The following is a 27,379-nucleotide window of genomic DNA, read 5'->3' as shown; positions in this document are numbered from 1 at the left end:
TAATCAGATACTTCATGCACCTACTGTCAGAAGTCAGTTCCACTGGAGGCAGAAATGAATGCCAAGGAAATGTTAAAAGTAGTGTGTATTTATGTCCCTTAGTAAGAGGAAATACTTGGGAACCGTGCTCAGATTTTCTATAAAAATGTCTGGGTGACTGAGGTGGACTGGTCTACCCTAACTTTGCCACATCAACCGTTAACAACATATTTACTGCATCTTCATGTGTGTGAATGACCTTTGGCTTTAGACCCTCACAGTCAATAGAGAAATGCAGACACCTCATATGCTATATGCTCTAACGAAAGTATTTTACCTCCTCCACTCTGAACTGCTCACTAATCCATGAGACATAACCGTCCATGATAGTAATTCACTTTGCTGTGTATGAGTTGGAGAGGGTTTGTGACAAGCAGAACCAGTGCACAAGAATATAGAACATCAAAAATTATTGAGAAATACCATCCTGTACTCATACTTGAAAGGCTTTGAGTCAGAAGATCCCGTGGGATTGTTTGCTTAATGAGAACTATAGACTTTCTCCTCCTAATGAGACAACACTGCCTTTTCTAGCCCTGTGGTGCTGTAAGTAAGAGACCATCCATGGTGCAGGAATGAGCCCGGTATGTTTTTGGCACTGTTCAGATATGACCCAAAGGCAAAGTCAGTTTTCAAGTGGAATGTCTGAACTGGGAGAGGTTCAAAACGTTGTAGGTAACCTCCCGGGAGGTGAGGCAGCGAGGGCTGAACAACAACAAAAGAGGCAGTCAGGTGCTCCTGTATGTAGTTGCTTCCCATTTGGGGAAGTCTTCTTATGGAGGAGAGTGTCTTATGGATATTGCAACTAACAGGAACTGAAGATGTGTCTTAAGTAAAATGGCACTGGCAATTATTTTCTTCTCTGTCTCTTTCTTTCTCTCCCTGGGAATACTTTGTTATTCAATGATCACCTCTAGTCTGTAATTTTTATTTTTGTTGTTGTTGCAATCCCTGCCATTCCTTTCTATGGGTAAGGCTTACATAGTAAAGTTAGAGACAACACTGAAAAACACCAAGAGAGACAGAAATTATTATTTATCTTGATGTGCACAATGTGTTTCTATGCCATAGCCATTAAAACAGTTTCTACAAGCTGGCAAAGCTCAGCAGTTGGAAGACATTATAACTAATCCAGACATGTTCAGCACGCAGAATTACAGAATTTGTCAGCCTTGGCCTTTCCTTATGAGCAAGTGGAGTGAGATCCATTTTTCACCAAAGACAAAATGAAAGCTTGTAAATGAGAATCCAGACCAGACAGCATGCCTTCTTCAAAAAGTTTCTCTCTTTTGAACTCAGGGAGGAAAGAAATCATTTCATAGTGTCAAAAATGCAGGAGTTGTGTTGTTGCATTGAAGTTTTTGCATGGGCAAAGCAAAAATTTTTTTTTCTCTATATTAATCATTTTTCTCTGAACTTCAGCCAAACTGCCAATTTGAAAATCATGTCATGGCTTAGTGTACGGAAATTCAAATCACATTCATGCTGTCAGGAAATAAACTTGCAATGTGGAATCATAGAAGAAAGCCGAGTTAGATGGCGTAAAATTTCCTATCAGGAAAAAAAAAATCACAACTAAATATACAGCACAGTAGCAAAACTATAGCTCTTGCTGTATTGGAACTACCTTCAACTTCTATGAAACACTATTTCATATGTATAACTGTTTTCCTACCATAACAACTCCTTACCTCTTTTTCTTCCTCTTCACTCTCCAGTCAATTTAGGAACTAAAATATTTCATTTTTATTCTCATCTCCCAGAATAAAGTGTCCAAGAAATCCACTAATGGTCTCTTCAGCATTTTGGGGGAAAAGATAAAAAAAAGAAAAAAGCTAAGAACAAAACCCCAGGATTTTCCCACATTTTAAAATGCTTTATATGCTTGCATTCTGACACAGATGAAATCTACAAGACAGTTCAAACAAGTGGGCTGTTACCCTCCCTCTGTTTCTATGGAAATGAATGTCCAACCAGTTAAAACAAAGCACATGCTTTACAGTAATCACTATATGGTGATTATTTGGAATAACATAGCACATTTTTCCTTTTTCAACCTCTATTTCTATGGATACAAGAATGAAAATAGTGATAGGGAAGCTTCTCTTGTATATCTCAACTGCAAGTGTGTTTTGGATGTGAGTTCTCAAAGGGTGCCACAGTTTTTAAGTTCAAGTGTGCAGCAGTTTGATCTTGAGAGGATCAATTCTGCGTGCTATAGTTAGGAAACATTCCCATGGATATCAGAAGAAATTTGGAGGAACACAGTAGGAGGAATACAGTACTTCACCCAGTAGGCTTACAGGTAGAGGAATTATTTGATATGTTTTGCCTTTTTTTTTTTTGAGTTATCTCAGATAGAGATAACAAGTTATGAGTTTAGTGGTCATAAGACTTCCTGCAAAGTCAGCACTTGACCTAACTAATGACAGCATCATTGAGATCCTGACCACTTCACAAAAAAAAGCAATAAGATGAAACACATGAAGTTTATAAAACCAATAAACTTGTGTCTCATTTCATCTGAAGTCCATCTCAACTCTCTCATCACATGCAGCAGAAAGATCACGGCCCCTCATCCTCCTCCATGGTGTCAGTCTTACTGGCATCACTCCTGTACACCAATTAATTTTTCTAGCAGTTCACCCAGTGTACTTGTACAGACATGAATTAAGTGGCATGCCCCTTCCCACTGAGTTTTTCTGCTGAAAACAGCAACAAAAAAAGATCTAAGCAAGAGGAGGAATATACACACCAAGGAAAAGGTCTTGGCTTTGTTAATCATGCCCCCTTAAACACAAAAGTCATTCTTGGTAGGTTTCCAAAAAGGATCTTAAAGGATGGGCTAAAGGATGCCATATGCCTTCCCTCTCAGTTTGGAAAGGACATCAGGACAGAGTAGCTGGGTGGACCCCATTTTGGAAAACAGCCTGTTTACTTGTGAAAGTGACTTACTGTGGGTTTATGAGACTGCCTTTTGGCTGGTGTTGTCACTGTTTCTCCTTTAATATGTATTTAGGCTAAGATTTTCCAAAATGACTAATGATTTTGTGTCCTTGAAATTCAAGACAGCGGCTTTTTACAGCCACAGAATCAATGTCAAAGCAATGAAAAATTGGTGGCTTTTCCAAAAGCTTTTGAAAATCTGTCCTCAAGGTCACTCAAGTTAGGTATGCAAAGGCATGCTGAACTGGGAACATCTCAGAAAATATGAGCCCTTATCAGTATCTAATCAGTGAGAATTAGTTTTGAGATCAAGACCTCGCAGTAGTTCAACTTGAGCACAAATTGCGCACCCCAAAATTAGAAACAAATACAAAAATTTGAAAATAACATTGCAGAGTTTAGGATTATTTGCTTTTCCTCTCAGTACTATAAGGGTCCATTGGTAAATTCTGAAGAGATTTTCCATGCTTATGGTTACAGTAACTCAGGGTAATGATAGCTGAATATTGTTCCATGAGTGGAAGCTGGTAAAGATGTCAGTATTCATGGAAGCTATCCATTTTGTGCCTCTGGTTGTAGCTAGCCTGCAGTATTCTATATCTTGAACTAAATAAAGGATTTCTTCAGCTATGTATGAGTAGATACCCATAGCTGCTTTCAGCTATGGTAGCTCACATCAGTCTGCTCACAGTCCTTCCCCCTCTTCTACCCTCCTCCTTTCTTGTTCAATCTTTCCATCCATCTTCAGCATCTGGGAAAACAGCTTGATTCCTGACTCATCCTGTGCCCTGGCTCAAAAGCCTGGTGCTAATGCATGTTCATGCTGCTGACGCTGCAGGCAAGTTGGGTCCTTTGATATCGATAGGGCTCCAGTGTAATGGTAGGGAAGATAAACTGTCATTAGTCAGATTTTAAAAAGCACTTCTTTAACTATTCAGAAAAGTGCTGCTGTGGTTGAAATAACTAAGAGACTGAAGGAGGAGAGAACATTTTGTTTTTCAGCTTCAGGATCAAAAGACGTTTTACTAAATTGCTGTAACTGCTTATGCCAAAGAGGCATTGGCCCTGTGAGGCAGTTTCATGAGGGTTCTTACCTCAGATCAGCCTATCCATGCAGTTCCTGAATCCAAACCTGATTCTGGTGAGCCATCCAGAACACTTGTTTCTAAACTTCTGTAATTCAAGCTCTGCAATCTCTCTGTCTCCATGTATGTGAGTTGGTCCTGAGCTGACCAGTGGAAGGGTGGTAGAGAAGAAGTGGTGGCATTGGGCTGTGTTGGGAATATCTCCTTCATGCAGAACTGTTGAAGAAGGGGGCATGATGCTTAACCAACCTCTAGCAGCATTCATTGTCTCTCCCTCTGTGATCTTAAGCCACAGATTTAACAGGCTGGAAAGCAAAAAAGATCTGTTAAACAGTTGTAACTTTCATTTCAGGTTTGCAGGAACTTGAAATTTTAGAGGAAAAAAAAAGAATATTTTTAATGAAATAGTTCTCTAAATCGTGACAGAGCATGCAGAGCAGCAATTTTATATACATAGTATATGCTGAAACGCAGTTCCTCAGAATGGTTTCTGAAATTAATTTATGCATCAAATGAATCCCATTTATTGATTTTTTTAAAATAAGAAACTATTGCATTTCCTGCATGCTCTAGGCCAGTGTTAGTGTGAAGTAGGGCATAACAACTTGTGTGTATGGTTGTTAAGTCCTCCACTGAGAGCAGTAGCACTGTAGAGGTAGTGTACCTGTCAGGGGCTATTCTTGGCTCTGCCAAACCAAACACTGGTGTTCTTAAAGGTAAAGTTTGTAAATATTGCTCTGTTTAGACATGGGTCTATCAGCAGTTCTGCTCTATCCATAAAGACAGTCACTCATTTGCAGTGTACAGTTGCAGGCCAGGAGACCAGGATAAGCTTAGCAAAGGTTCACCAGGACATGGTTAAGAAATATGTTAAAAATAACGAACTTAACTTTGAGGTCTGGCATAGTACATATTGCTAAGCTATGGCTAAAGGCTGGAGGTGGTGGGTGGTTGAGCAGGACAGGAGAATTTATGGCTGAAACCTGAAGATAGACCTTCACGAAGCTAGTAGTGAAAATCTAACAAAATAAATTTTCTCTTCAAGATTGCATGAAAAAGGATCCTAAGCTAGGAGTAATGCTCAAGTTTGAGAAGAAGAGGCAAGCTGAGCAGGACTGTAGTGTAGGTGCTTGTTACACAAGGCACTGTTCAAGCCAGCAAATGCTTCTTAAGTTGAATTATGGCTGATGCAAGAGAGGGTCACTTGGCTCGATTAATTCTGTATCTGGAGTTCATTGATCTTGAACAAGAGCTAAGGTTCTCATGAGGGATTGGGAATTATTTTTCAGATTAGCAAATGCCAAAGGGGCAATGTGTATCTTGGATATGATTACATGTTCACTTGGCAAGAATCAAAGGAATATATTTCAATTTACTGAAAACTGAGCAGCTCAGAAATTAATACTTGAGTCATTTGCTGCTTCCATCTTCTAAAAATGCAGTCATAACAGGGCAGATGAACGTTGTCTGAGCCTGATGTCTCATTCACTGATCAGGCCTCCACGATTGATGCTTGCCAAAAAGCAGGCTCTGGGGTGGAAAATTGTAATAATTGTGGCAAAGAAAGGAAGGGGTAAGGGATCAAAGTACACCAGGGCAGCATCTTGGAAGTAGTCTGGTTTGAAGTGAAATTAACAGTCTTCCTTACCATTTTCATTAAATCCTGCAACAGGTACTCAGGCTGTGAGGGGAGAAAATGATGTAATGATTGTGGCCTTGAAGGGAACATATAAACAGGAGGGGAACGGCTGTTTAAAAGGGTGGATAGTAATAGGACAAGGGGGAATGGCTTTAAACTGAGACAGGGGAGGTTTAGGTTAGATATGAGGAGGAAGTTTTTCACCCAGAGGGTGGTGACGCACTGGAACAGGTTGCCCAAGGAGGCTGTGGATGCCCCATCCCTGGAGGCATTCAAGGCCAGGCTGGATGTGGCTCTGGGCAGCCTGGTCTGCTGGTTGGTGACCTGCACATAGCAGGGGGTTGAGACTAGGTGATCACTGTGGTCCTTTTCAACCCAGGCCATTCTATGTTTCTATGAAAATATTTTTTGCATGTATTTTGTGGTAGTATTTCTTTACTGGATGTTCCTAGAAATATGGTATTATTATAGTAATCAGGCTTACTTTCTAACTCCGTTATTTATCTGCACTACTCCTCAGTACCGCTGCACCTCTCCCACGTTAACACACCGAGCCCGCTCTTCTCAGTGCAGCGGGCAGCTCTCCGCTTCCTGCCGGGACGCGGCGCTGCGCGGCCGCCATCGGGGCTTCCGGGGCGGTGACGGCAGCATGGCGGCCAAGCGGCGCGGTGTACCCGCGGCCGGCCCGCCGGCGGCCAAGCGAGCCCGCGGCAAGGAGGAGGAGGAGTTCAACGGCGCCCGCTTCAAGGCGCTGCTGCGGGACCCTGCCACTGCCGGGAAGGGTGAGGAGGGGCCGGGCGGTGGGCTCCGTGGGGTAAAGGCGTGCGGTGCCGGCCCGGCTGCCGTGCAGAGGGGCTGAGGGTGATCGCCGCTCGGGGCACGTGTTGCTGCCCACGCTTTGGACCGCGCGTCCCCCGCCCCGCGAAGCTCCATCCAGGTGGAACAAACACTCTTCTTGCAGGTCTGGAGACCTTCATCTCCACGGCGAAAGCGCTGCCGTCCGCCGAAATATATGACGTCGTGGAGGGATACGTAAAGATTTCGGTGGAGTGTGCTGAAATTTTCAAGCTGCTGGATGGGGAGAAGAAGCCTGAAAGTGAAGTAAGCCTTCCGTGGGTTTTATATTTTGGTGTGGTACAGTCTGGGCTGGCTGGGAGCAGAACTGCCAAAGAAATGCTTGGCAGCATAAATAACTGATAAAAACTACATTATTGGAAAAAAACACAGTGGCAGAAGCATTCAGCGAGTAGGAGAAGCCCTTTCCAATGCAAATATGTTCCTGTATTTAATGGTCATAGAATCATAGAATGAATCGCACAATGGTTTGGGTTGAAAGGAAGCTCAAAGCCCATGTGGCCCCAACCCCTGCCATGGGCAGGGCTGCCCCCCACCAGCTCAGCTGCCCGTGGCCCCATCCAACCTGACCCTGAGTGCCTCCAGGGATGGGGCACCACAGCTTCTCTGGGCAGCTGTGCCAGCACCTCACCACCTTCTGAGGTGGTAATATGCATAACCAGTAGTCCAGCCAAAATCAGGCTGTTACAGCTCTTTAAATGTTACCAAGAGATCATTTGTGAAATTAGGGAACCAACGGCAATTACACAAACAAAAAAGTCATCTGATAGAAATAGTTCTTTTAATATAACTAGAATCTCCCTGGTACATGGATATTTCTAATAAGCTGCTGCTAAAGTTGACGTCATTTTTCTTATCTGAAACAATTTTTCTTCTACAAAATATGTTGAAGAAACTTAAAAATTGGAAAGTTTTTTTCACGGCAAGTGCTGTGTGCAGCATTATTGACTTAAGTCTGCTCTCAACGTAAAGTCTGATAGTGTTCATTTTAATAGCCATGCACCTGCCTTTGCATTAGGTTGTCATTTCTGTCATTTTCTGTAAAGAAAAATTCTGTCATGGCAGTCATGTTCAGTTAAATTCTATTTTCAAGACCCTTTTACTTATGGAGGCTAATACTGAATAAAAATAATAATGAATACAATGAACTAATAATGAATGCAGTCCCCATACAGCATGGATTCTGGCTTCATCCGGAAGGAGTTCACTGAAAGACTGGAGCAGCTCAATTGATTTTCTTAAGCAGGTTTCATAGTGCATTTAGTAACAGTTCTCTTTTACAGTATTGGTTCATTAGACCTCAGCCTTGTCCTCCAGTTTAAAAAGAGCCTTTGAGATTCATCAGCCTGTGCTAAGATTTACACTGCAGTCAGTTTCCAAATTCCCAGAAGCGGCTGTTGTGAATACACTGACAAATCATGTGTACACATGTAGGTCACTATTCACAAAAATTGCATTTTTTACTGTTTGCCCAGCTAATAGTTTCAAGCCCTACCTGACATTGTTAAACACTAACACATTTTTCATTTTTACAGATGATATTAATCTTTCAAGCCCTTGAAGCTATTTTACTGAGGACAGCCAGTGACCTCTCCCATTTTTCTGTTGTGGGAACAAACATTGTCAAAAGGTTGATTCACAGCTACATGAGATTGGTCTATGCTGCGCTGTATTCTGAAAATCACAGGTAAGTCTTCTCTTTTCTGTTGCAGAGAATCTCTGTCAATTGCTCTGAATCGATCCCAAGGGGCTGTCCAAAATTCATCTGAACTTATTGCTAACAATCTACCTTTATTGAATGATACTGTTCCACATTTTGTAAAACAGCTGCATGTGAAAGCCTTTGTAAAGTGGAAGCTCCAATATGATGCACAATCTAATGCCATATGGTACTTGTATGAAGCTGTGGTTTTCTTTGTTTGTTCCTGTCTTGATGAGATATTAGATGAATGTTATTTTCAGTCTTACCATTTTAATGCTGCCTGGCTTGTGAATCTTTGTCACAGATGTAGTTTTGTCCTTTCACACTGGCTCTGTAATCTTTTTTGTCCTTTAAATCTAAGGCTGATTTGAGCGCTCTTGTTATCTGATCCGATCTAAACAACCATTCCATGTGTTCTTTGCATGTGGGGCAGATGGGATGTAACTAGTAGATTTTGTTCTGTACCCCTGAACAGTAGGCAGTGAGAGGTTGCCTTGTCCAAGGCCACCCTTTTGGTCTTTGTACAGGCCGGCATTAGAAAAGTGTTTTCTGCCTTCCAGTTCATAGTCATGACCACGGTTCCTAGACCACTGAGCTGATCTTGCTGCAACAAGCATTTTAACTGTACATAAAATCCCAAACATGTGAGGGTAGATATATTGTAAAATAATTTTTGAAACTGTGCAAGATCTGTATTTCTTCGTAATAATTTAAAGACTACAGCTTTTGGAGAAATCCTTCTAGGACCTGCACAGGGCAGACTGCAGATCTATGGTGATATTTTATTCAGTAACAAAACTGCCTATGCTGAAAAGTTTATTTGAGGATATAAATAGACATTCCCTTTTCCTTCTTTCATCTTCTCTTCTACCCAGTTGCCATTATCGTTGTCTGAGCAATGCTTTTGGTTGTTTTTTTAATTCTCAGTAAGCAAGAATCACAACCGAGTGTAAATCTGGGAATTTAATTTTAGGGCAAGAATATGGTTTTTGTGCTGCAAATTTAAATACAAGAAAACTGCTGTTATTCCACTGAAGTAAAAAAATAAAAAATAAAAAAATTTGGCCTCTGCAATGTAGGTCCTTCACCTTATTATCAGGTGTAATTTTTGTGGACCTGCTTGTGGCAGAAAAGCGATTAAGCACTTGCAGGACTCAGCCCTCTGCCCAGCAGATATGCTTGGAAAAATTAGCTGTTTATAAACAAGTAACAAATTTCTTTGTAGATAGTGTAATAATGCGTGTTTTGCCTAAATATGTATTTTGATGATCATATATGTAATCAGTTACTTATTCAGTTAAAGCTTCCACTGACTGCAGCAAGAGCTTTGCATGAGTGGGAATACTTTGCTAATGGCTATCTTGGTTGCTCTGATGACTACTTCATGCCTGAAAATTCTGAAGGTTTTGACGGTTGTTGGAGGTGGAATGGGATAATTTATTTTATTTAAAAATAATCTTTCTTTACATTTAATCTCTTCATTTGTCATCCTGGAAATAACCTGCATGTTTTCCTCTTTTCTTTTAGGATGAGCCGAGTGTGCCTTACGCTGTTGTCAGCAATGGTGGCTCAGGGGCCAGATACTGCAAGGGATGTGTTTAGCCATTTTGATTTCAATAATAAATTTCTGCCTGGACTAGTGAAAAAAAGAGATAAGAAGGTAAAATGAACAGCTGTCTATGTGTGCACCATGAAATGCTATGCATTGACTTTGTCAGTTTTCTTCTGCCAAGCATTTAAATAAGGTCTCTTTTGCCATATTTTTATCTGCAAAGAACTTACCCCTTCCTTCCTGTGCTGCATCAGGATGAAGTGCTTCTTGGTTGTTTCAGTTTGCAGCAGAGCTGATCCACAGGGCATGAGTTTCCAATCTGCTTAGGTGGGAAACCCCCAGGGCATGTGTTGAGTATCTGGAATTGAGGAGGTGATGGCTTGCATCCTGAGGTATTCTATGACAAGTTTAGGTGAAGAACATTTTTTCAGTGTGTGGCTGTTTGATCACAGTAAAATAAATGGAGGTTCTGTGGTTGTTTTAATGAAGAGGGGATTTTGCCCAGTAACCACAGTAATAAAGTTTGAAATACAGCCAGGACAGTCTCTTGCAAATTCCAGTGGAAGACATGTGAATAAGTAGTAATCAGTCCTTTTTTTGAAAAGGAGTTGTTTCTCATTTCTTCTGTTTGCTAAAAATAATGAAGACTGACCTGAACCAGTGTTTTAGAACAAGAATATTTATATTTCATTCTAAACATAAGTCTATATGAGTATCATTTTCAACACCAGTGCAGAATAAATGTATACATTTTTGTTGAGTTTTTGTAATTTGATGATAAATGAGTCTTCAGCAGCTGGTTTCTGGGAAAAAAGTGTGTGTGTTTTTTTGTTTTTTTTAATTTTTCTTTTAGGATTTGGTTAATTGGTTGATTACTTGATTTCTTTTTATATAAACATATTTGAGAATGGCAGATTTCATGGTTTTTGTAGAAGTTGCATTTGAGTGTGCCATCACTCCTTAAATTGAAATGCCCATCTCAGCTGTGTGACCCAGCTAGCAGCTGTTAGTCTGAGGAGTGTACATAATGCACCCAGAGGTGTCAGTGAGTGGCAGAAACCCCCAAGATGAGCCCAGCTCTGGAAGCAGCTGCACTGCTGTCATTGGTGTTCGTGACTATTTGGCTGTGTACCAAGAAGTGCAGAAGTGGATGTTCAGTGATGTGAATACAAGGGTTTGGCTTGAAAATACAATTCCTTCTTTTTAATTTATAGCCTGTCTCATCTATTGAGAACTGAAACAGATGCTTTCATATTTGATTTGAACTTGAATGAACTGTGATCTGTTTAATGCAAAAAGTTTTTAGAATTTACATGTACTGTGGATTTATTGCATATAAATATGTGTGTGTGGCTGTATGTAATCTGCCTGTGGAAGCTGCTTAATTTATCCGATAGTACTTACAGTGATAATCAATTGTTGCAGTTGCGTACAATCTCTGTCAATGCTGCATTTTATCTGTCTTACAGGGGAGACCTGATGTCCGTACGGCCTACGTTCAGTTTGCTCTCTCCTTTTTAATAGCTGGTGACACTGCAGTCTTGATACAAGTGCTGGAATTAAAAGGTACTTTGTAATTGCTTGTGTACGTATATATCATAGAATGGCCTGGGTTGAAAAGGACCACAATGATCATTGAGTTTCAACCCCCTGCTATGTGCAGGGTTGCCAACCAGCAGACCAGGCTGCCCAGAGCCACATCCAGCCTGGCCTTGAATGCCTCCAGGGATGGGGCATCCACAACCTCCTTGGGCAACCTGTTCCAGTGTGTCACCACCCTCTGTGTGAAAAACTTCCTCCTAATATCTAACCTAAACCTCCCCTGTCTCAGTTTAAAACCATTCCCCCTTGTCCTATCACTGTGCATATTTTTTAGGACAGAGTCTTTCAAAGGTGGTAATAAGTAAGAGCTGATTCAAAATATGAACAAGATAAACACTATTAAGATACAAAACATATATATGTATTTTCTTTTCCTGAAAAACTGTGAACTTCTTCAGTGTTTTAGAGAATGCCTCTTCTATTTGAGAGTAGTGTTTTCTATCTGCAAAAGCTTTAGAAAAATAGAAAGCATTTGATGGAACAGATGTAAAAAAGAGAAATGTTGTACGAATTCCATAGAATTGGTAAGCAGAAAAAAGCTATGTGGCCTCTGGGCTTGCTCCTAACACAGTAGTAGGTTTTTTGAAAAGCATTAAAGATAAGGAATGCATGCACTTCAAGTTTCATTCTGTTGTTGTGCAGGACAGCTCATCTGTGCTCCCTTAGACTGCTTTTTGTCAGTAATTCAGGACAGCAGTGTGATGTCCTTTGCATCCTTTATGAAGGCATTATGTGGGAGTCCAGCCCATGTCTCTCAGAGAAGAGGGTCAAGCTCATCTGACAAAGAGTAGGATCCTAAAAGACAAATCCTACTGGCACTTAATAAAGACTTAATACCTTATGTGCTGAAGTTGGACATAAAACTTCTGTTGACTTCAGTGGCTTGTGATATTCCTCAGTTGTGACCTTTGTGCAATTATGAAAGAATTCAGAAAGGATCGAGAAATATTCATTAGTTGGCAGCAATTTCCACAGTGAGGGCATGAAACTAGGCCATAATTATTTACTTCTATTGTTTACACTACCCTGTGTGTCCCATTTTTCACTCAAGTTTAAACACTGCGTATCACATTGGGATCTGAAATATACTTCAGGTTGACAGATGCTGTTGCAAGAATTGTTAATAACTGAGTTGGCAGTTTAGCTAGTTATGCTGAGATGGGCTTGGCAGCATTACTTGCTCATCACTGGTAACAGGTATATCATCCTTTTGAACTCTTATTGCATTTTTTTGGGTCATTCTTAACATAACAGAGAAGTCAATAGTATGACATGGAAGAGAAATGGATATGAATTCCCTGAAGCATTTTAGTATAAAAATAGCTTTCACATCTTCACTAAACATTTGAAATGTCTTCTTAGATTTCATTCCAGATATTTTTCGTTCTGGAATAAAGGAAGACAAAGTTTCCACTGTCAATCTTCTTCTCTCCACACTGAAAGCTAAGGTAGGTGTACCCTTGAAGCTGTTTTGTCTCTTTTTCTGTCTTTTTGCGTAACTACTACTTAGATGCTAATTTCAGCTCATCTGTAGCACGTGGTATCAACCAGATTCCTACTGTTTTGGGTTGCAATTGCAGCAATGCCAAGCCTGAAGGTCGAAAATCTTGTAGTCTCAATGCTTCCAGTGACAGTGGGATTTGTCTTTCAGTGGGTGCATATCATGCTGAAACGAGGAAGTGCTAGATTTATTGGCTATGAGTTAGGTTACAACGTACAGGCTTATTTGCAGGAGAGAAAGGATTTCATGAAGTGTGTTGCTAAGCTGCCATTATTTTTGTTAAAATAAATAGAAGAGATATTATTTTGTTTTTTCATTTTTTTTCCCCCTCACTGTTTTCAGGTGGTTCAAAATAAAAATATTACCAAAACCCAGAAGGTGCGCTTTTTCACTGCAGAAGTGTTGAATCATGTGGCTTCACTTTACCGATGGAACGGCATTACTGATGTCAGCTCTAAGGATTTCAAGGTCCAGTAACTTGAATGGGTTACATTTTTATTTTTGTTAATGTTGTAATTTTTGTTCTTTTTCTTACCTTTTTGTTGTGGGACTGTCTAAGGCACAGCTATAAACCTGATGGAGAGTAGTAGGAAGACTTTCTGTGCTTCCACTGAGTTTTGGTTGCAGTCTTTTCATCTGTGTCTTCATTATCACTTGATCTTTAGAAACCTTTCTTCATTGAATCTTACAACACTGAACAGCTACCTTCTTGTATGTCCTCTACTGGATGTTTATACCTATGCCACTCCAATGCTGATATGTTGTTAACAACTTTTTGGAATAATTATAATTTTTTGGAGTAATTATAATTATCAGTTACAATTATCAACAACAATTCCCAACTGCAATTGTCAAAGGTTAATTTCTGGGAATATTGCGTTGTCTTGAGTGTGAAAGATGAATGGAATAGGGGTTCATCTTTTTTTTCCTCATCTCTGATTGATATGGATATTTGATTAATTTTTCCATTTTTGTATGATGATTGTACATTCATACCCCGCCTCCTTTCCCTGTAATATTGACAAGTTCAGTGCAGTGTTAGGTACCCATCTTTCTTGTCCCGTATTAAAGCTGTCCCATCTTGTGCCAAATTGGCTCAAAGAACATATCCTTGCTTTTTTCACATGCTTTATGCTGAAGGCTGAGGTGTCTTTTGTTTTTGCCTTCTGAAACTTCTTCAGACAGACGCTGCACCATCAGTCTGAAAGTTTGTTCTTTCAGGTTAAATGTTAGTTCCTATTCTCCAGAGTCCCAGGACAGCCTCACCCCAGTTTATATAAATCATATATTGCTACTTTTCTTTAGCTTCACTTTTTTGTCTGGCTTTTGAACAGAAAGTCCTAGGTCAGCAATGCCCTGCACATAGTACATATACATATAAGTTTGGGGTGTTTTCTTTCCTTGAAAATAAAATAGCTTAATATTTAATATGTTTAATACAGAAACTGGAACTTCTTAATGTGAACCCAAACCAAACTTTCTTTTGATATTTCTAATATGAAAGGAGCTCAGTAAAACTTAGAAAAGAGAGAAATTGCTGTAAGATTTTCTTCTTTACTAAAAATTATGTCATTTTTAACTCCCTTTTGATTCTTATAGGTAACTCAAGGTTCTGAAGAAGTGGGAAAGGCGATGGTACGAGAACTTGTTCATAATTTCTTAATGGATCTCTGCTGCTCTCTGAAACATGGCATTACTTTCTATGATCCAAGTCTAGGGACTTCTGGCAGGTAGGTCACCAGTGAGCTGAAAACCCTGTGTGTGATTCATGCTACAGCAAGACAGGTCTCACTAGTTATCTTGTCTGCCTTTCCAGGCCTTTGCAAGTTAACTTTACCGAATTCTGCTTCTCTCTCAGTAACTTATGGCAGAAGAGAGAAATTCACTGCTGCTTTTTTTGTTTTGTTTTTAACTTCCCAAGATCAAACTGTTGGATTTCCTTATACCTACTAGAGAGTGCTCCCCTGTATTGATAGGGACTTGGAAGTAGTGCTGCTGCTACTCTGAGCCATTTCCATTAGTAACTACATACGTAGTTACTAATCACTGTAAGATGTGATTTTGGATGTGAGAATAAAATACCAAAGCTGTGTTGTATACCAGATGATGGTAAAAATAATTTACTCCTGGTAGAATCAGATGTCATTTATCTCAAATTTTGGCAAAATGTCACTGTTGATTTCAGTAATGCCAGAATTTGGTCTGCAACACCAATATGTGAAGTTTGATTAGAGTATCCTGAAACATTGTGGTTTTAATTAGAAGTAGTAACTGTTGATGAGGCAAAAAAAGTAAATTGGAGGTAAATTCGGTTCTTAATTTTCTCAGTATAAACTCAGAAATTATGTTAACAGTTTCAGGTGTCTTGGCTTGGGTTTTCCCCAGTGACAGAGGAACTTTTTGCATTGCAGTATTAATGAGGAGCTGCAGAGTGAAGTATTGAAGTAGGAATTTCTTAAAGCTTTTTTTTTTTCTTCAATAGGGGAGGAAATATAGTGCTTCTGCGCTTTCTGCTTGGTTTAAAAACTGCAACAGAGGATGAAATGGTTGCTGATCTCGTGGTGAATATTCTTAAAGTATGCCCAGATCTATTGAATAGATATTTCAAGGAGACCCAGTATTCCTTTGTTCCTAGAATGAAGTCAGCTTGGACGGACAATATGAAGTTACTCAAAAAGGTAAAAGTATGAATCTTACATACTGCTTCTACACAGAAATGCAATTCCAATATTCTTTTTTTTTTTTTCCTCTCCAAAAGTTGAAGTAGTTCTGGTTAAACAACAGTGCAGAGTTACACAAAGTCACGATAGTAAATATGGTGCAGTTCCTGAACTAGAGAAAAGCAAAGGATCTTTGATTAGGAAACTTGCCTTTGTTGCTGTTACAGAGGGTGATTATAATGCCTACAGTTTGGGTGCTACTGCAGTACAGGATCCAGTCAGCTTATAGTGTGGTCATGTTAGATGTAAACTGAATTTTTGAACTTAGTCAAAGTCTTCCTAGTGAGGAGTAATAAGATTTCATTGAAATAAGTCAGGAAATAAATTGGAGATCAGGAAGTGGAGTTCTTTGTTATACAGGCAGATATTCTGTATTCGAAGGAACTCACATATCTGAAGATGAATTTTGTTCACAGCTGTAAATGACAGCATTTTAAGAGGGTTTATTAAAATCACTAAAAAGGCAGACAGACCCAGAATTTCATAAATAATGGTTTTATACCAGCAGTGAGGAAGTTAGGTGATGAAGGTTGAAGTGACTTAAGCAGGAAGGACTTAATTGCTCTGAAATAACACCATCAATTACTGTAGGTATGTAAGGGAAGAAGCAACAGGATGCTGTTAAATTTTGAAGTTAGTAAATAGAGAGGGGGAAATGGCATTCTATTTTCTGTGAGTGCTGAGGAAAATGAAATGACTCAGAGGCTCAGTTGTTTTAACAAGTGTAGACAGAGTTGCAAGGTCACTTGCTAAAAAGCCATGCTCAGAGCAGGAAGCTATATAAACATTTAGCTAAACCAGGAAAGAAGGAATTGGTGGAAGATGTTGTAGGAAACATCATGCTGATGATACAGTTTTTAAGATGTGGCATTTCAGAAGCTCAACTAGAAAAACCTTTTGTCCTTTCTGATTCTTCCTTGGTCTCTGTGCTTTATCTTAAAATCAGCAAGAAGCAGATATAATGTCTTGAAAAGTAGTGGCTTTTAGCAAGGCTTCAGGTTACATACAGATGTTTCATTTAGTTGAATAGGAGTCTGGAGGATGCTCTGTAGCGTTCCTGTGTAAAATTTGACATTTAGTGCTGTCATTGCTTTTGAAAAGTTAAAACTCTTCTGTAAATTCTTCGTCAGAAAAAGCTTCTAGCTCCCTGACTGTCAATTTTGATTAAATTGTTATTTTTATTTCAGATCTATGAGGCTCAGCCAGAGATTTCCAATTCTTTTAAGACTTCAGAGTTTATTCCTCTTCCAAGGTTGCTTTCTATGGTGATGGTAACAACAGTCCCTGCAGTGTGCAATAAAACGATGTTCACCCAAGGGCTAAATGTAAGATCAGTTTATTTTTAGTGTGTTTTTCCGTCCTACTTAATGCCATTTTGTTAAAGTTTGTGATCACCCAAGAAGTTTCTTAAGTCAGTTATGTGTTTTATATTGTCCATTCCAGCATAAAGCTGGTGTGGGGAAGCCTGGGAACATCAATTAAAACCTGTTGGTAGTGCTTGCAGTAGGTATTTGCAAGCACCAGTTTTTCCAATGCTTATTAACAATTTGGGCTGGGAATCTGCAAACCTTTGGGTTCTTTTCTACAATGTAAAATTTAAAAAGTAATTCATTTGTTAGCAACTGTTTACTTATTTTCAGACTATAGAGCATGTTCAAAGCAATAAGAGAAAGCACTGAAATGTCATTAATGCAGTCACTAATACAATTTTGCCCTTTTAGTTACCCAGCAAAGCAGTGAAGCACAGCATACTATCACTTGTGTCAAGTGTCCTGAAAAGAGCCTTGAAGAATATTGAATACTGCTTGAATGAAGAGACTTGGCAAAAGTCAGAAATCTACTCACTGTCAGTGATGCAGGAATTTGTACAGCTGTACAGGGAAGCCATCAGCAAGGTACAAAGTGGAAAGACAGTTGAAGTCTGAGTCATTATGTGGCAAGTAACTACTCCTGTGCGCTTTCTCCCTTAGTGGTTATGGCTTGGGAATGAGGAGATAGTGTCTCTCAGCAGGGGAGGAAGCTGTGCTTTAAGAGGTCTTAATAACTTAATGCCATAGTGGACTACATTTTCTAACAAAGCTGGCTGATGGAAATATGAATAACCTTTTATCGCCAAACATATGCAACATCAGCAGTTACTGTGCAACAAACACATTCCAAGAGCAATACGACTCAGCCAGGAATCAAATTCCTCTGGTTTGAGTAAACTGAAGCTGGTGTTGCTCATTCAGAGTTAGAAATTGCTAGACAAGGTAGCATTTGGATTGATGATAGACCATTAGGAAGAAAGAATGAACCTAAATTTTTTACAGGAATCTTTTTCAATAAAACATTCTCTCATATATTTATGTTCTGTAGATTTGAAAGTGGACTACTTGGTTTCAGATCTTTTTTGGATTGCGTGGTAGATCAGTCAGTTTGCAACTTATGAAGAGTGGCGAATTGTCACGTTGGTTGGTTTTGAATATTTGCATTGGAGTGGCTTTGTCTCATACAGGATAGTTAATGCAATTTACTGCTTTTGCTTCTAGCTTTTACCAGACATGAACAACATAGTAGCTGTTTGGCAGTCTCTTCTGAAGCAAGGGAAGGAAAACCAAGATGGACAAGAGGAAAAGAACGAAACCGCTGTGTCCACTGTAGAGGAAATGACTGAGACAGCAGAAGTTGCCGAACAACATGGTAGGCAAAGCAGGTGAAGTCATCACACCTTACGTGTGTGTGGATATTGTGAAATCCTCCTCTAATTTAAGGTAGTTAACTTCAGAGTCCTGTGTGTTTACTACTCAGCTTTACTTTGGCCGGTTCTTCAGGCAGTTCAATTCTGACTGTTGTCAGAGTTGCCCAGAACACAGTCTGATGTTAAGGCTGGCATTCTTACTAAGAAGTTAAGCAGTGTGTCTCCCTGCTTCTGCAGCATCAACAGAATGGCTGAGATTTAGAGAGACCTCTGGGGATTATCTGGTCTAACTCCCCTGCTCGAGCAGGAACACCCCTGCCCAGGCTCATGTGCAGGCAGCTTTTGAAGATCTACAAGGAGGAGACTCGACAACCTCTGGGCATCCTGTGCTGGTGCTCTGTCACCCTCACGGAAAGATTGTTTCCTGCAATTCAGACAGCCTGCTCTGTTTCAGTTTGCATCCTTTGTGTCTTGCCCTGCCACTTAGCAGCACTGAAAAGAGTCTGGCTTCATCTGTTTTGCATCCTCTCTTCAGGTATTTATGTACGCTGATGAGAATATCCTGAGAGAATACTTCTCTTCACTAGTCTAAACTCTCAGCCTTTCCTTATGAGAGAGGTGTTGACTTTGTGGCTCTTTCTTGTGCTGTTTCGAGTAGCTCCATATCTGTTTTGCCTTGGGGAGCCCAGAAGTAGATCAAGCACTCCAGGTGTGTCTTCACCAGTGCTGAGCAGACAAGGAGTTCCTCAACCTGCTGGCAATACTTTGCCTAATGTATGCCTTCTTTTTGGCAAAGACATTGTACTGATCCATTTTGAGCCACTGTCTACCAGCAGTACCCACACGTCCTTTTCTGTAAAGATTCTTTCCAGCTGTGTGGCTATCAGTGTTGTCCTGGGACTTGGGGTTGTTCTTCTCCAGATACAGGCTTTGTAGCTTGCCATATTGAACAGTCTTCCTTTCCTTAAACCTCCTGTGCTTTGCTCTGACACAATAAAACAGGCAGGAAAACTGTTCTGCTTGGAAAAATAACTTTGAGTGATTTCCGTTTAGCCATGTTATCTAGCCACGAGAACATCTTTGTGAAGCAGTTGGTTACTGTGGCTATACAAGTGCTTGTGCTGCTGTAGCAGAGGAGAACAAATATCTAAGTGCCAGAAGAGGGACAGAGTGCTGGAGTTGGAGGCTTCAGTTTTATTCTCGCACAACACTGCCCTTACTAAAGGACTTTATAATTCCATTCCAGGAAACTGAAATTCTTAGTGCTCTTCTGTAGCTTGGTTAGCAGCCTGCAGTGGTTTACTGAGACTGAAAATAAATCTACAGACAGCTTTGTGCTCTTGACAGGGCATATTCCACACTGAGACCTTCTGTAGTGGAGAATTCTTCGGAGTCTGTCCTTCTGTCTGTGATTTTGGCAGTAAATTATTCCTCAGTGCTGACACTGGAAGGTTACTTACTGGTAGAGTGCCTGCTAAAACTGTGGAGCAACCATTTTTTAAAGAAATGTAGCTTTAGTTTTTCTTCCTGCTAGAATGATAATACCCTCAGCTTACCATTTGCAGCTTTATTTGCACTATGGCAACTTTTTCTGAATGTTGAGACTTGGGCAAACAGTGACAACATTTATGCATGGCATCTGTCCAGTTCTTCATGACTCCTTGAGGGAGAGCCAGTTAGCAGGAAAAAATAATTGTTTTAAAAAATGTGGCTACCCTTCATTTATTTTGCTTCCTTTCATTAGTGACTGGATAGCAAATAGCTTTTATGCACCCTCGCATTATGAACTAAAAGAATACTTAGCTACTGAAATAACTTCACTCAAGATGTAAATGGCTGCTTTAGTAGAGGTTGGTGTTTCTTTCATAAAGTATTTGCTGTTGTCCTTTTCTTGAGAGAACACTTTGAGAAAGCATTATTTTGAAAGAGGGAAAGGGAAGGGAAAGGGAAGGGGAAGGGAAGGGAAGGGAAAGGGAAAGGAGAAGGGAAGGGAAGGAAAAGGAAAGGAAGGGAAAGGGAAAGGGGAAGGGAAGGGAAGGAAAAGGAAAAGGAAAGGAAAGGGGAAGGGGAAGGGAAGGAACCTCTAATTGAACTAAGAAATTAGTGTATGGCTTGTACCCTACCTCACTTAAACTTACTTGACATTGTGTAAAAATAGTGTACCCTGAAACCAGCAGCCTGACCATCCTTCCCCCCACTTTTTTTTTTCCTCCCATTTTTCACTTTCAAAATGAACAGCAGTGGCACTGACTGGATTCTTGTAGAGGTTGTTAAAATGGTGAGGCTGCCAAATGTGTGAGCACTTCAGGATCTACTTAAAAATGGGTACTGAATCAGCTGATTTAATTTAAAAAATATTCAAACAGGAATACTGGGAAAGGAAACAGGATTCCGTAATGTGTTGAGTTTTGGGTTTTTTTTTTCTGTTTATAGGTAGGTAACTTTTTCTTGTTAGTAAGAAGGTAACTGATCAGTTTGTAGGCACATCTATTGGAAATGGTAATTAGCATAATCAGTAATGACATTTACAATTAGTAGACAATTACTAATTGTTGTAATGGATAAACACTGTGCTTTCTTGATGTGAAGGAAGGAGAAACTAATAACTGTCACAACACTTGGTTTAGGTTCAGATGATGCTGAGACGCTGTTTCTGAAAGCTGCCTTGCTTCAGGTCATTTGTCTTTATCAGAAGGTTGTGCCCCACTTGGTAGCACGGAGCAACTTTGATTTTAGCAAGCTGCTGAAAGGTAGGTGATGTGTATTTTTTTACCTTGTTGCTTTCTCTGGCTACTTGTAAAGTCTAAAGCAAAAGGGAATATTTACTTTGTGGGCAGAAGGAGAAAGTTTTCCGTAAGAAACTCATTTCAATTTCTTCATTGCATTGACACTCATTTTTTCTGTTTGTGCTACTCTCAGTTGTTTTAAGTGGTAGATTGCACTGCAGTCTTCTTTGTGTGTGTTTGTGTATTTAAGGGATTTGCACACAAGGGCTGTGTGCGAAATCTTCCAGTCCTGCTTTATGGTACAGTAAATATAGCCATTGAAAACTGAGACTGGAGAAAAGGGCAAGTTGTTGTTTGGGCATTGTTGCTGTCTGTGGGCCAGCAAAGCTAATAGGCCACCAAGTTAGAACAATTGTTCAAGTTCTGGAATGTGTAAGAATGGGAGTTACCTAAAAGCTGTAATTAAAGTCTGTTAGAAGAAAAAGAATTTAAGTAAACAACAAAACAACATCCCCTCAAATCAACTGTCATACCACATCATGTATCCTTTTTTTTCCCATTATTTCTTGTACTGGTCTGCTTTTTTTTGAAGTTGGCAGAATGCAGGACACATTTTTATGAGGCAGATATCTCTTTGATGGTATGTTTTATTACATAATAAAATAATAAAGCTGGAAAATAAACCATCATTCTCAGAAGGGAGCTTGGATATTCATTTTGATGAAAGAGGATAAGGTAGGCAATGATGTAAATTAATCATTAAACTTCCCTCCCTTGGGTTCCAGCCTAAGAGTTCTATTGTTTCTTCCCCTCATCCTGGTTGAAACATACATTCCAAAGGCAGCATGGTTTTCTACTTTGTAGTATGTGATTTAAAGAGCTCATACCATTCTATTTGTCCTGCTGTTGGTTAGACTCTGATGTGGTGCTGGCTTTTAAAATCTTTTGTCTCTTTCTAATGCGGATCATGAAGATACAATACAGGTGGTGAAAAGCACACTGACACCAAAGCTTTGTACAACTGATCTCACAGTGCAGTTTAAGTGTGGGCAGGTCAACTTTCAGAGCATGCTGCAAGGGTCTCTGCATGACCTTCTGACCTTTAAGGTGAATAGTTCTGAGGTTGTGCAGTTGCAGTCTTTGTGAGCAGTGACTAAAGAAGTGTAGGAAGAGATACGAATGTAGGCTTCTGTGACCTGTAATAAACAATCTAATTAAGATTTGTTATTAACTTAAATTCTATATTTTGATCTCTAATTCATCCATTGTCTTGATGTCCTATAGGACACAGATTTTCAGAGTAGCTGAGACTGGTAGAAGAGATGATGTATTCCCATGCAACAGCAATAGATTGTGCTGGAGATAGGAGGAGGCAGGCAATCCCTGCTGGGTTTCAGCTTTAGATAGGCTGGACATTTTGTGTGCGTGCATGTAGATCTCATCGTCAGGAAATTTATAAGTTGCCTGTTTATTGCAGTGATGTTTTGAAGCTCTAGATGATGACTGTTCCTAATGATCTCAGTAAGATACTCAGAAGTAAAGTTAATTATGTTGCCTTCAAACCTCAGGTATCGTCACTGAGCAGGGCCTTCGAGAGGAGGTCCCCCATGTTCTGCAGTATCATGTACTGAAAGTTGCTTTAGAGCTTCCTGCAAATAAATTTGCCTGGTTCAGAGTACAGGTAAGAAACTTTAAAGGGGATTTATGCACCTTTAGCCCATTGTCATCAATTCTATCACTGCTTGCTTTTAAATTAGTCCCAGTCTAGTTCTTAGATGGTGATGCTTTTATAAAACAGGTAGGGATTACAATCTGAGTATTAGTAAAGATTTTTTTCTGAGCTGAAAATGTTTTATGCAATTACAGTAATTTTTGTCTCCATAAAGAGGACAGGGTGTCTTCAGCTCTTGCTGAGAACAAGAGAGAGAATTTTCTTCTTTCTTCTTGTTCAGAAAGCCTAAGAATTCAGATCAAGGAAACGAACCACTGTGGGGAGACATTCCACTTATTCCTGATGATGATTCTGACACTGAATAAGGCTGTCCCCTTCTCTGTAATTAATAGAAATTTCAGGGCCCCTTTCTTTACTGTAGACCTGTAAAAATTGAAGAGTTTCAGAGAGCTTGCTTTAGATGTCTGGAGAAGGGAGTGAGCCTAGCTTTGAGAGGAAGCAGAAGAACCTTTAAATATTGTGACTGCAATCCTGCCTTGTTAGAGATTTTCTGTCCTTACCCAATTGGTCATAAACGAGAAGCAAGGAAAGTGAAGAACAAGCAGTGAAAAACTCTAGAAACAGTAAAAAAAGCTGAAGTATTTTCTTCTGGCTTTGGTATTCTAGTATACATATATTTCCATAGAATAGATAAAATCTTATCTGATCTGATCTGATCTTCTTTGTTCACTGAATGCAGTCATCCCATTAATTTCTGGCCTTGGTATTTTTGGACATGTCTGTAGAATAATGTATGTCTTTTACATATCTCCTTCAGTGCAATGTAATTTGGTACAGTGTTGCTGAGGAGTTTTAATTTTTTCTCTTTCAGGATGTCTCTGAAACAGAGAAGATAGCTGGTGAAAAATCAGTATTTTATTTACTGATGAAAATGTTTGTTACAAGTAACCATTCTTACCTGAAAATTTCAACAAAAAAACTGATCATCAAGGTAAGCGGTTTGATCTGAAATATCAAGATATTTACTGTATTCCATTGGTCTGAAATTTCAGGATTCCAAAAACCCTTTCTTAAAACTTCACTGCATACTTGTCTGGCTAACAGAGACTTCTTTCTGCTTTCTGTGACTGTTCTTGGAAATTGCCTTAAGCTAACTACCTGTTAGCTAAATACTTGGTGGGCATAAATGCTATCAACTGAATTCACACCAACTGATAAAATAGGAGGAAAAATGTCTTCAATGTTTGCTCAATTAAACGTTCTGCTTTGATGAAATGATATAGTTTGTGTCTGCAATGTCATTTGATCAAACAAAGAGCAGTTTTGTTCTTACTTTTTATCCTGATTTAATCTGTACTTTGTCCTTCTTCCTAAATCCTTAATTAGTTAGTTCACCGTGCCCTTGGAAAATCACCTGTGTTGCATTTAGGCAGAAGCTCTGATTCAAGGAATACTTTTGTCTTAATTTGAATTAGAATCCGCTTTGGTGCATTTAAGAAGGATCTGACTTCTCAGAAATGCTCATCAACTACAAATCTCAACAAGGCAGCAGCAGCTGTTGTTTTTAGTATATTTTTTTAAACTGGACATCTTTCAGTTATCTAAATAGGGATGTAAGACCTACATTAAAAGTAAATCTAACATGACAACCTTCCTTTACCCCCAAGGATAATCCTAAAAAAGGAGTTCTAGGCTCTGACTAGGACTCCTTGTGCAGTATCCCATAGCTCTAGAGGCATACAAGTTTATGTAGACAATTTTGTGCATTTAAAATTGACATTTAGCTTCAATCTGAAGGTGTAATTGTTATGTCCAGTCCACTAACCTAAAGTTAACGCTGTTTGAATTAGGTTTATAGTTGCCCTTGAACGCTGCACAGGATTAAAGGCAGGTTAACTTTGTCTCACAGTAATGAATATCTCAATCAAGATCTACCCAGTGCAGTTTTTCTAGTGTATTTGGGTTCTTCTGCCAAGTGGAGACGTGGGTTGCCTGACTCATTCTTGTTTCCTCTTTTACTTTCAGTCCATTTCATTTTCTCTGAAGAGAAGACAGAAGCAGTGAAGTTAGGGCAGTTATATCAGCAGAAAGGCTGCTAAGAATAGATGCTAATGAGTGTGTTTTGCTTATTTTTCAACACTGTGCCCTACAATCAGAAGGCGTATTTTTGGATTTCACATTCTGTTCCTGCCTGTTTTCATGAGAGCTGCAAGTGTATTTCTATTTTGAGACACTGCCAAAAATAGTGAATTATTTAAAAATGGACCTTTTTTTTTCTTCATTAAATGAATTTTCCTGACAGTTTCAAGTAAGCAGTAGTGTTATTTTTATAGCTGCTGGTGGCATACACAGAGTAAATATTGAGCAAATGAGCTCTGATAGCTTTCTTTGTGTTTCGGGTAAGGGGAGGAACAAAGGCATGAATTCATCCCACATAAGTTCAGGCATTCAAGTGTAGGTGCTGGAGTTAGGAAACTGGCCAAGGTTTCATTTGTTGCTGAGGGTGGGGGACAGGCAGTGTCACTATTGCACTGTTCAAATGGCCTGCCATCTGGGTTGTTCTCTGGACAGCCATTCCTCCTCTTTCCTTTCTCTCACAGGGGGAGTGTAGGGTCACTGCTGATATAACTGCCCTAACTTCACTGCTTCTGTCTCAGACTGTCTCAGATAAGGGCCTCAATTAGATACGATAAAAGTGAGCAAAAATTTTCTAACTGTTGATGTTGTGGTAAAATTATGTTTACTTCCCCATCCATACCACCTATGAGTATGTTTAGTCTTCTGTGTAAACAGTGGGCCTGGTCTGCAGTTCATTTTCCAGCTACTTTCCTATCTGTGCAACTTTTTGAAGCACACGTGGGCTGATATTGGTTTAATTTAGCAGTGATTTTCATTTAATTACATCAGTAGTTTTCAAGCCCCTCTCAACAGGCTGTTTTTATGAGTCAGTCTATTTTTTAAATTTTTATTTTTAACTTGATGTAATGCCACTGTGTGGCCTTGGGGAAATACAATCCCCTTAAAGCTGACTCTCCTGAAATAGCAAGAATAAGATTTACTAAGGTGGAGGCAACGAATGCTCTGTGTCCAGAAAACCTTGACCTTAGTTGGTTTCATGTGTGAAGAAAACATGAAGTTGCTATACAAAAGGATCTGTATTTACTCATTTTTTTCACTCCTCTCTGTTTTCCTGGGCAGGTTTTACATGACAGCGGAGTGTTTGAGTACACATGGAAGGAACTTTCAATTTGGCTGGAACACTTAGATAATACAAAAGAAGACAAAAAGGAAGCAGTGATTCAATTTTTGGAAAGGGTAACAATTGTTCAAATTAGCTGGATAAACAGTGCTGAGAATAGCATTAATGGAAACTAATTATTCTGTTGCTATTGCTGAGAAATCTCTCAGAGATCAGTGAATGAATTCTGAGAAAGGCAGTGGTTGTGATTATTTATACAGAGCTGACATCTTTGTTGTCTTAAGTAGGAGGAGACTGAAAAGGTTTGGAGGAAAGTTAAATTGAGAAAAATAAGTTGCTATTACAGCATTGTTGATAGGAGAGTATCAACAATGATTGTGGGGGGGAATAACTCTTATCTGTTCTTTTCTATGTAATGCTATCTGCCAAAATTATCAGACCTAAGTAAATTGTAATCTTTTACAAGAAAAGTTGATGTTTCCTGTTTACTTTTCAGGATGTTAAATGCCCAGAGCTTCCTTTTCATTGCAGTTTCCCCAGGGACTCAGACTGTGGTACTTTGATTGCAAAATTGCAGTGGCTATTTCTTTTTCCATCAGGCACAGTGTCCCACGTACAGTGGTAATCACAGGCAGATTCCTGCAGAAGCACATGGGAGTTGACCTTTCAAGCACTTCTAACCCATAGTTTTTCTTAACAAGACTTCATTTCTTTGGGCTTAGCCTGTGTGCTTATGTTTTTCTCTCTTTATTAACAGATCCTGTTGAAACTGGTGACAAATCCCTATCCATATACAGATAAAGCTGCAGACCTTGTGCAGGAGGCGAGTATGCTCCAAGTTAACATGTTTAAACAGGACTCTGATAATGTCAGCATCCCCATCTCTCACATTGATGGTATGTGGCAGTTCTTTCAATTAGGAGTACTCCAAGACTTTGGTCTAGATCTTCTGGCCTTAATCAGGCTAACTAAAGACTGATAACTGTAGAAGTCCTGCATAAGTAATGATCTTCAGGATTCAGCCTTCCAGATGTGGCTAGTGTCAAAAGCAGAACTTTGAATTACAAAGTTACCTCTTTGCCCAAAGAAATAATTTCTGATGCAGTTAAGCTGTTTCAGCAGTATTTAAGGTCTCGCATCAGGATCTGGCACCAGCATTTTCTAACTGAGTGTATTAATATTTCTTCCCATGGGGCTGCTCTTCTCCATTCATCCATGAGTTAAGGGGTTGGGCTGTGCAGGGAACCTTACTAACAAGCTCACAGGTGGAATTTTGCTGCTTCTGCTTTCTGGGACCTGTCACAGTCCTATTGCTGGTACAGTGAAAATTCCGCAGATGGACACTAGAAGACTTGTCATGTGCTAGCTATTCTGCTGTAACAGTCTGCATGTAGGAAGATAATTGAGGTCATTCAGTTCTCAGCACCAGATTGATATGATGCCTTGAGTTGGCTGCATTAC

General features: G+C 39.6%; 1 protein-coding gene across 1 annotated transcript in view; it reads left to right on the top strand.

Moving 5' to 3' along the window:
* Positions 1 to 6,114: 6,114 nt before the first annotated feature.
* URB1 (URB1 ribosome biogenesis factor) overlaps positions 6,115 to 27,379 on the top strand; it is a 45,698-nt gene continuing 24,433 nt past the window's right edge. Inside the window, exons 1-17 of the mRNA XM_031612738.2 lie at positions 6,115 to 6,491; positions 6,671 to 6,810; positions 8,100 to 8,251; positions 9,794 to 9,926; positions 11,288 to 11,384; positions 12,783 to 12,868; positions 13,264 to 13,389; positions 14,521 to 14,651; positions 15,404 to 15,599; positions 16,829 to 16,966; positions 17,363 to 17,536; positions 18,173 to 18,323; positions 20,949 to 21,071; positions 22,616 to 22,728; positions 23,591 to 23,710; positions 25,918 to 26,034; positions 26,676 to 26,814. Of these exons, the coding sequence (XP_031468598.2) occupies positions 6,122 to 6,491; positions 6,671 to 6,810; positions 8,100 to 8,251; positions 9,794 to 9,926; positions 11,288 to 11,384; positions 12,783 to 12,868; positions 13,264 to 13,389; positions 14,521 to 14,651; positions 15,404 to 15,599; positions 16,829 to 16,966; positions 17,363 to 17,536; positions 18,173 to 18,323; positions 20,949 to 21,071; positions 22,616 to 22,728; positions 23,591 to 23,710; positions 25,918 to 26,034; positions 26,676 to 26,814 (2,506 nt within the window). The 5' untranslated portion in view covers positions 6,115 to 6,121. The remainder of the gene's footprint in view (positions 6,492 to 6,670; positions 6,811 to 8,099; positions 8,252 to 9,793; positions 9,927 to 11,287; positions 11,385 to 12,782; positions 12,869 to 13,263; positions 13,390 to 14,520; positions 14,652 to 15,403; positions 15,600 to 16,828; positions 16,967 to 17,362; positions 17,537 to 18,172; positions 18,324 to 20,948; positions 21,072 to 22,615; positions 22,729 to 23,590; positions 23,711 to 25,917; positions 26,035 to 26,675; positions 26,815 to 27,379) is intronic.

Source organism: Phasianus colchicus, chromosome 1, assembly GCF_987193195.1.
Source record: "Phasianus colchicus chromosome 1, bPhaCol1.hap1.1, whole genome shotgun sequence".
In the NCBI taxonomy this organism is placed as follows: domain Eukaryota; kingdom Metazoa; phylum Chordata; class Aves; order Galliformes; family Phasianidae; genus Phasianus; species Phasianus colchicus.
Note: the sequence above shows the minus strand (reverse complement) of the source record. Positions and strands in the feature narration are given on the sequence as shown.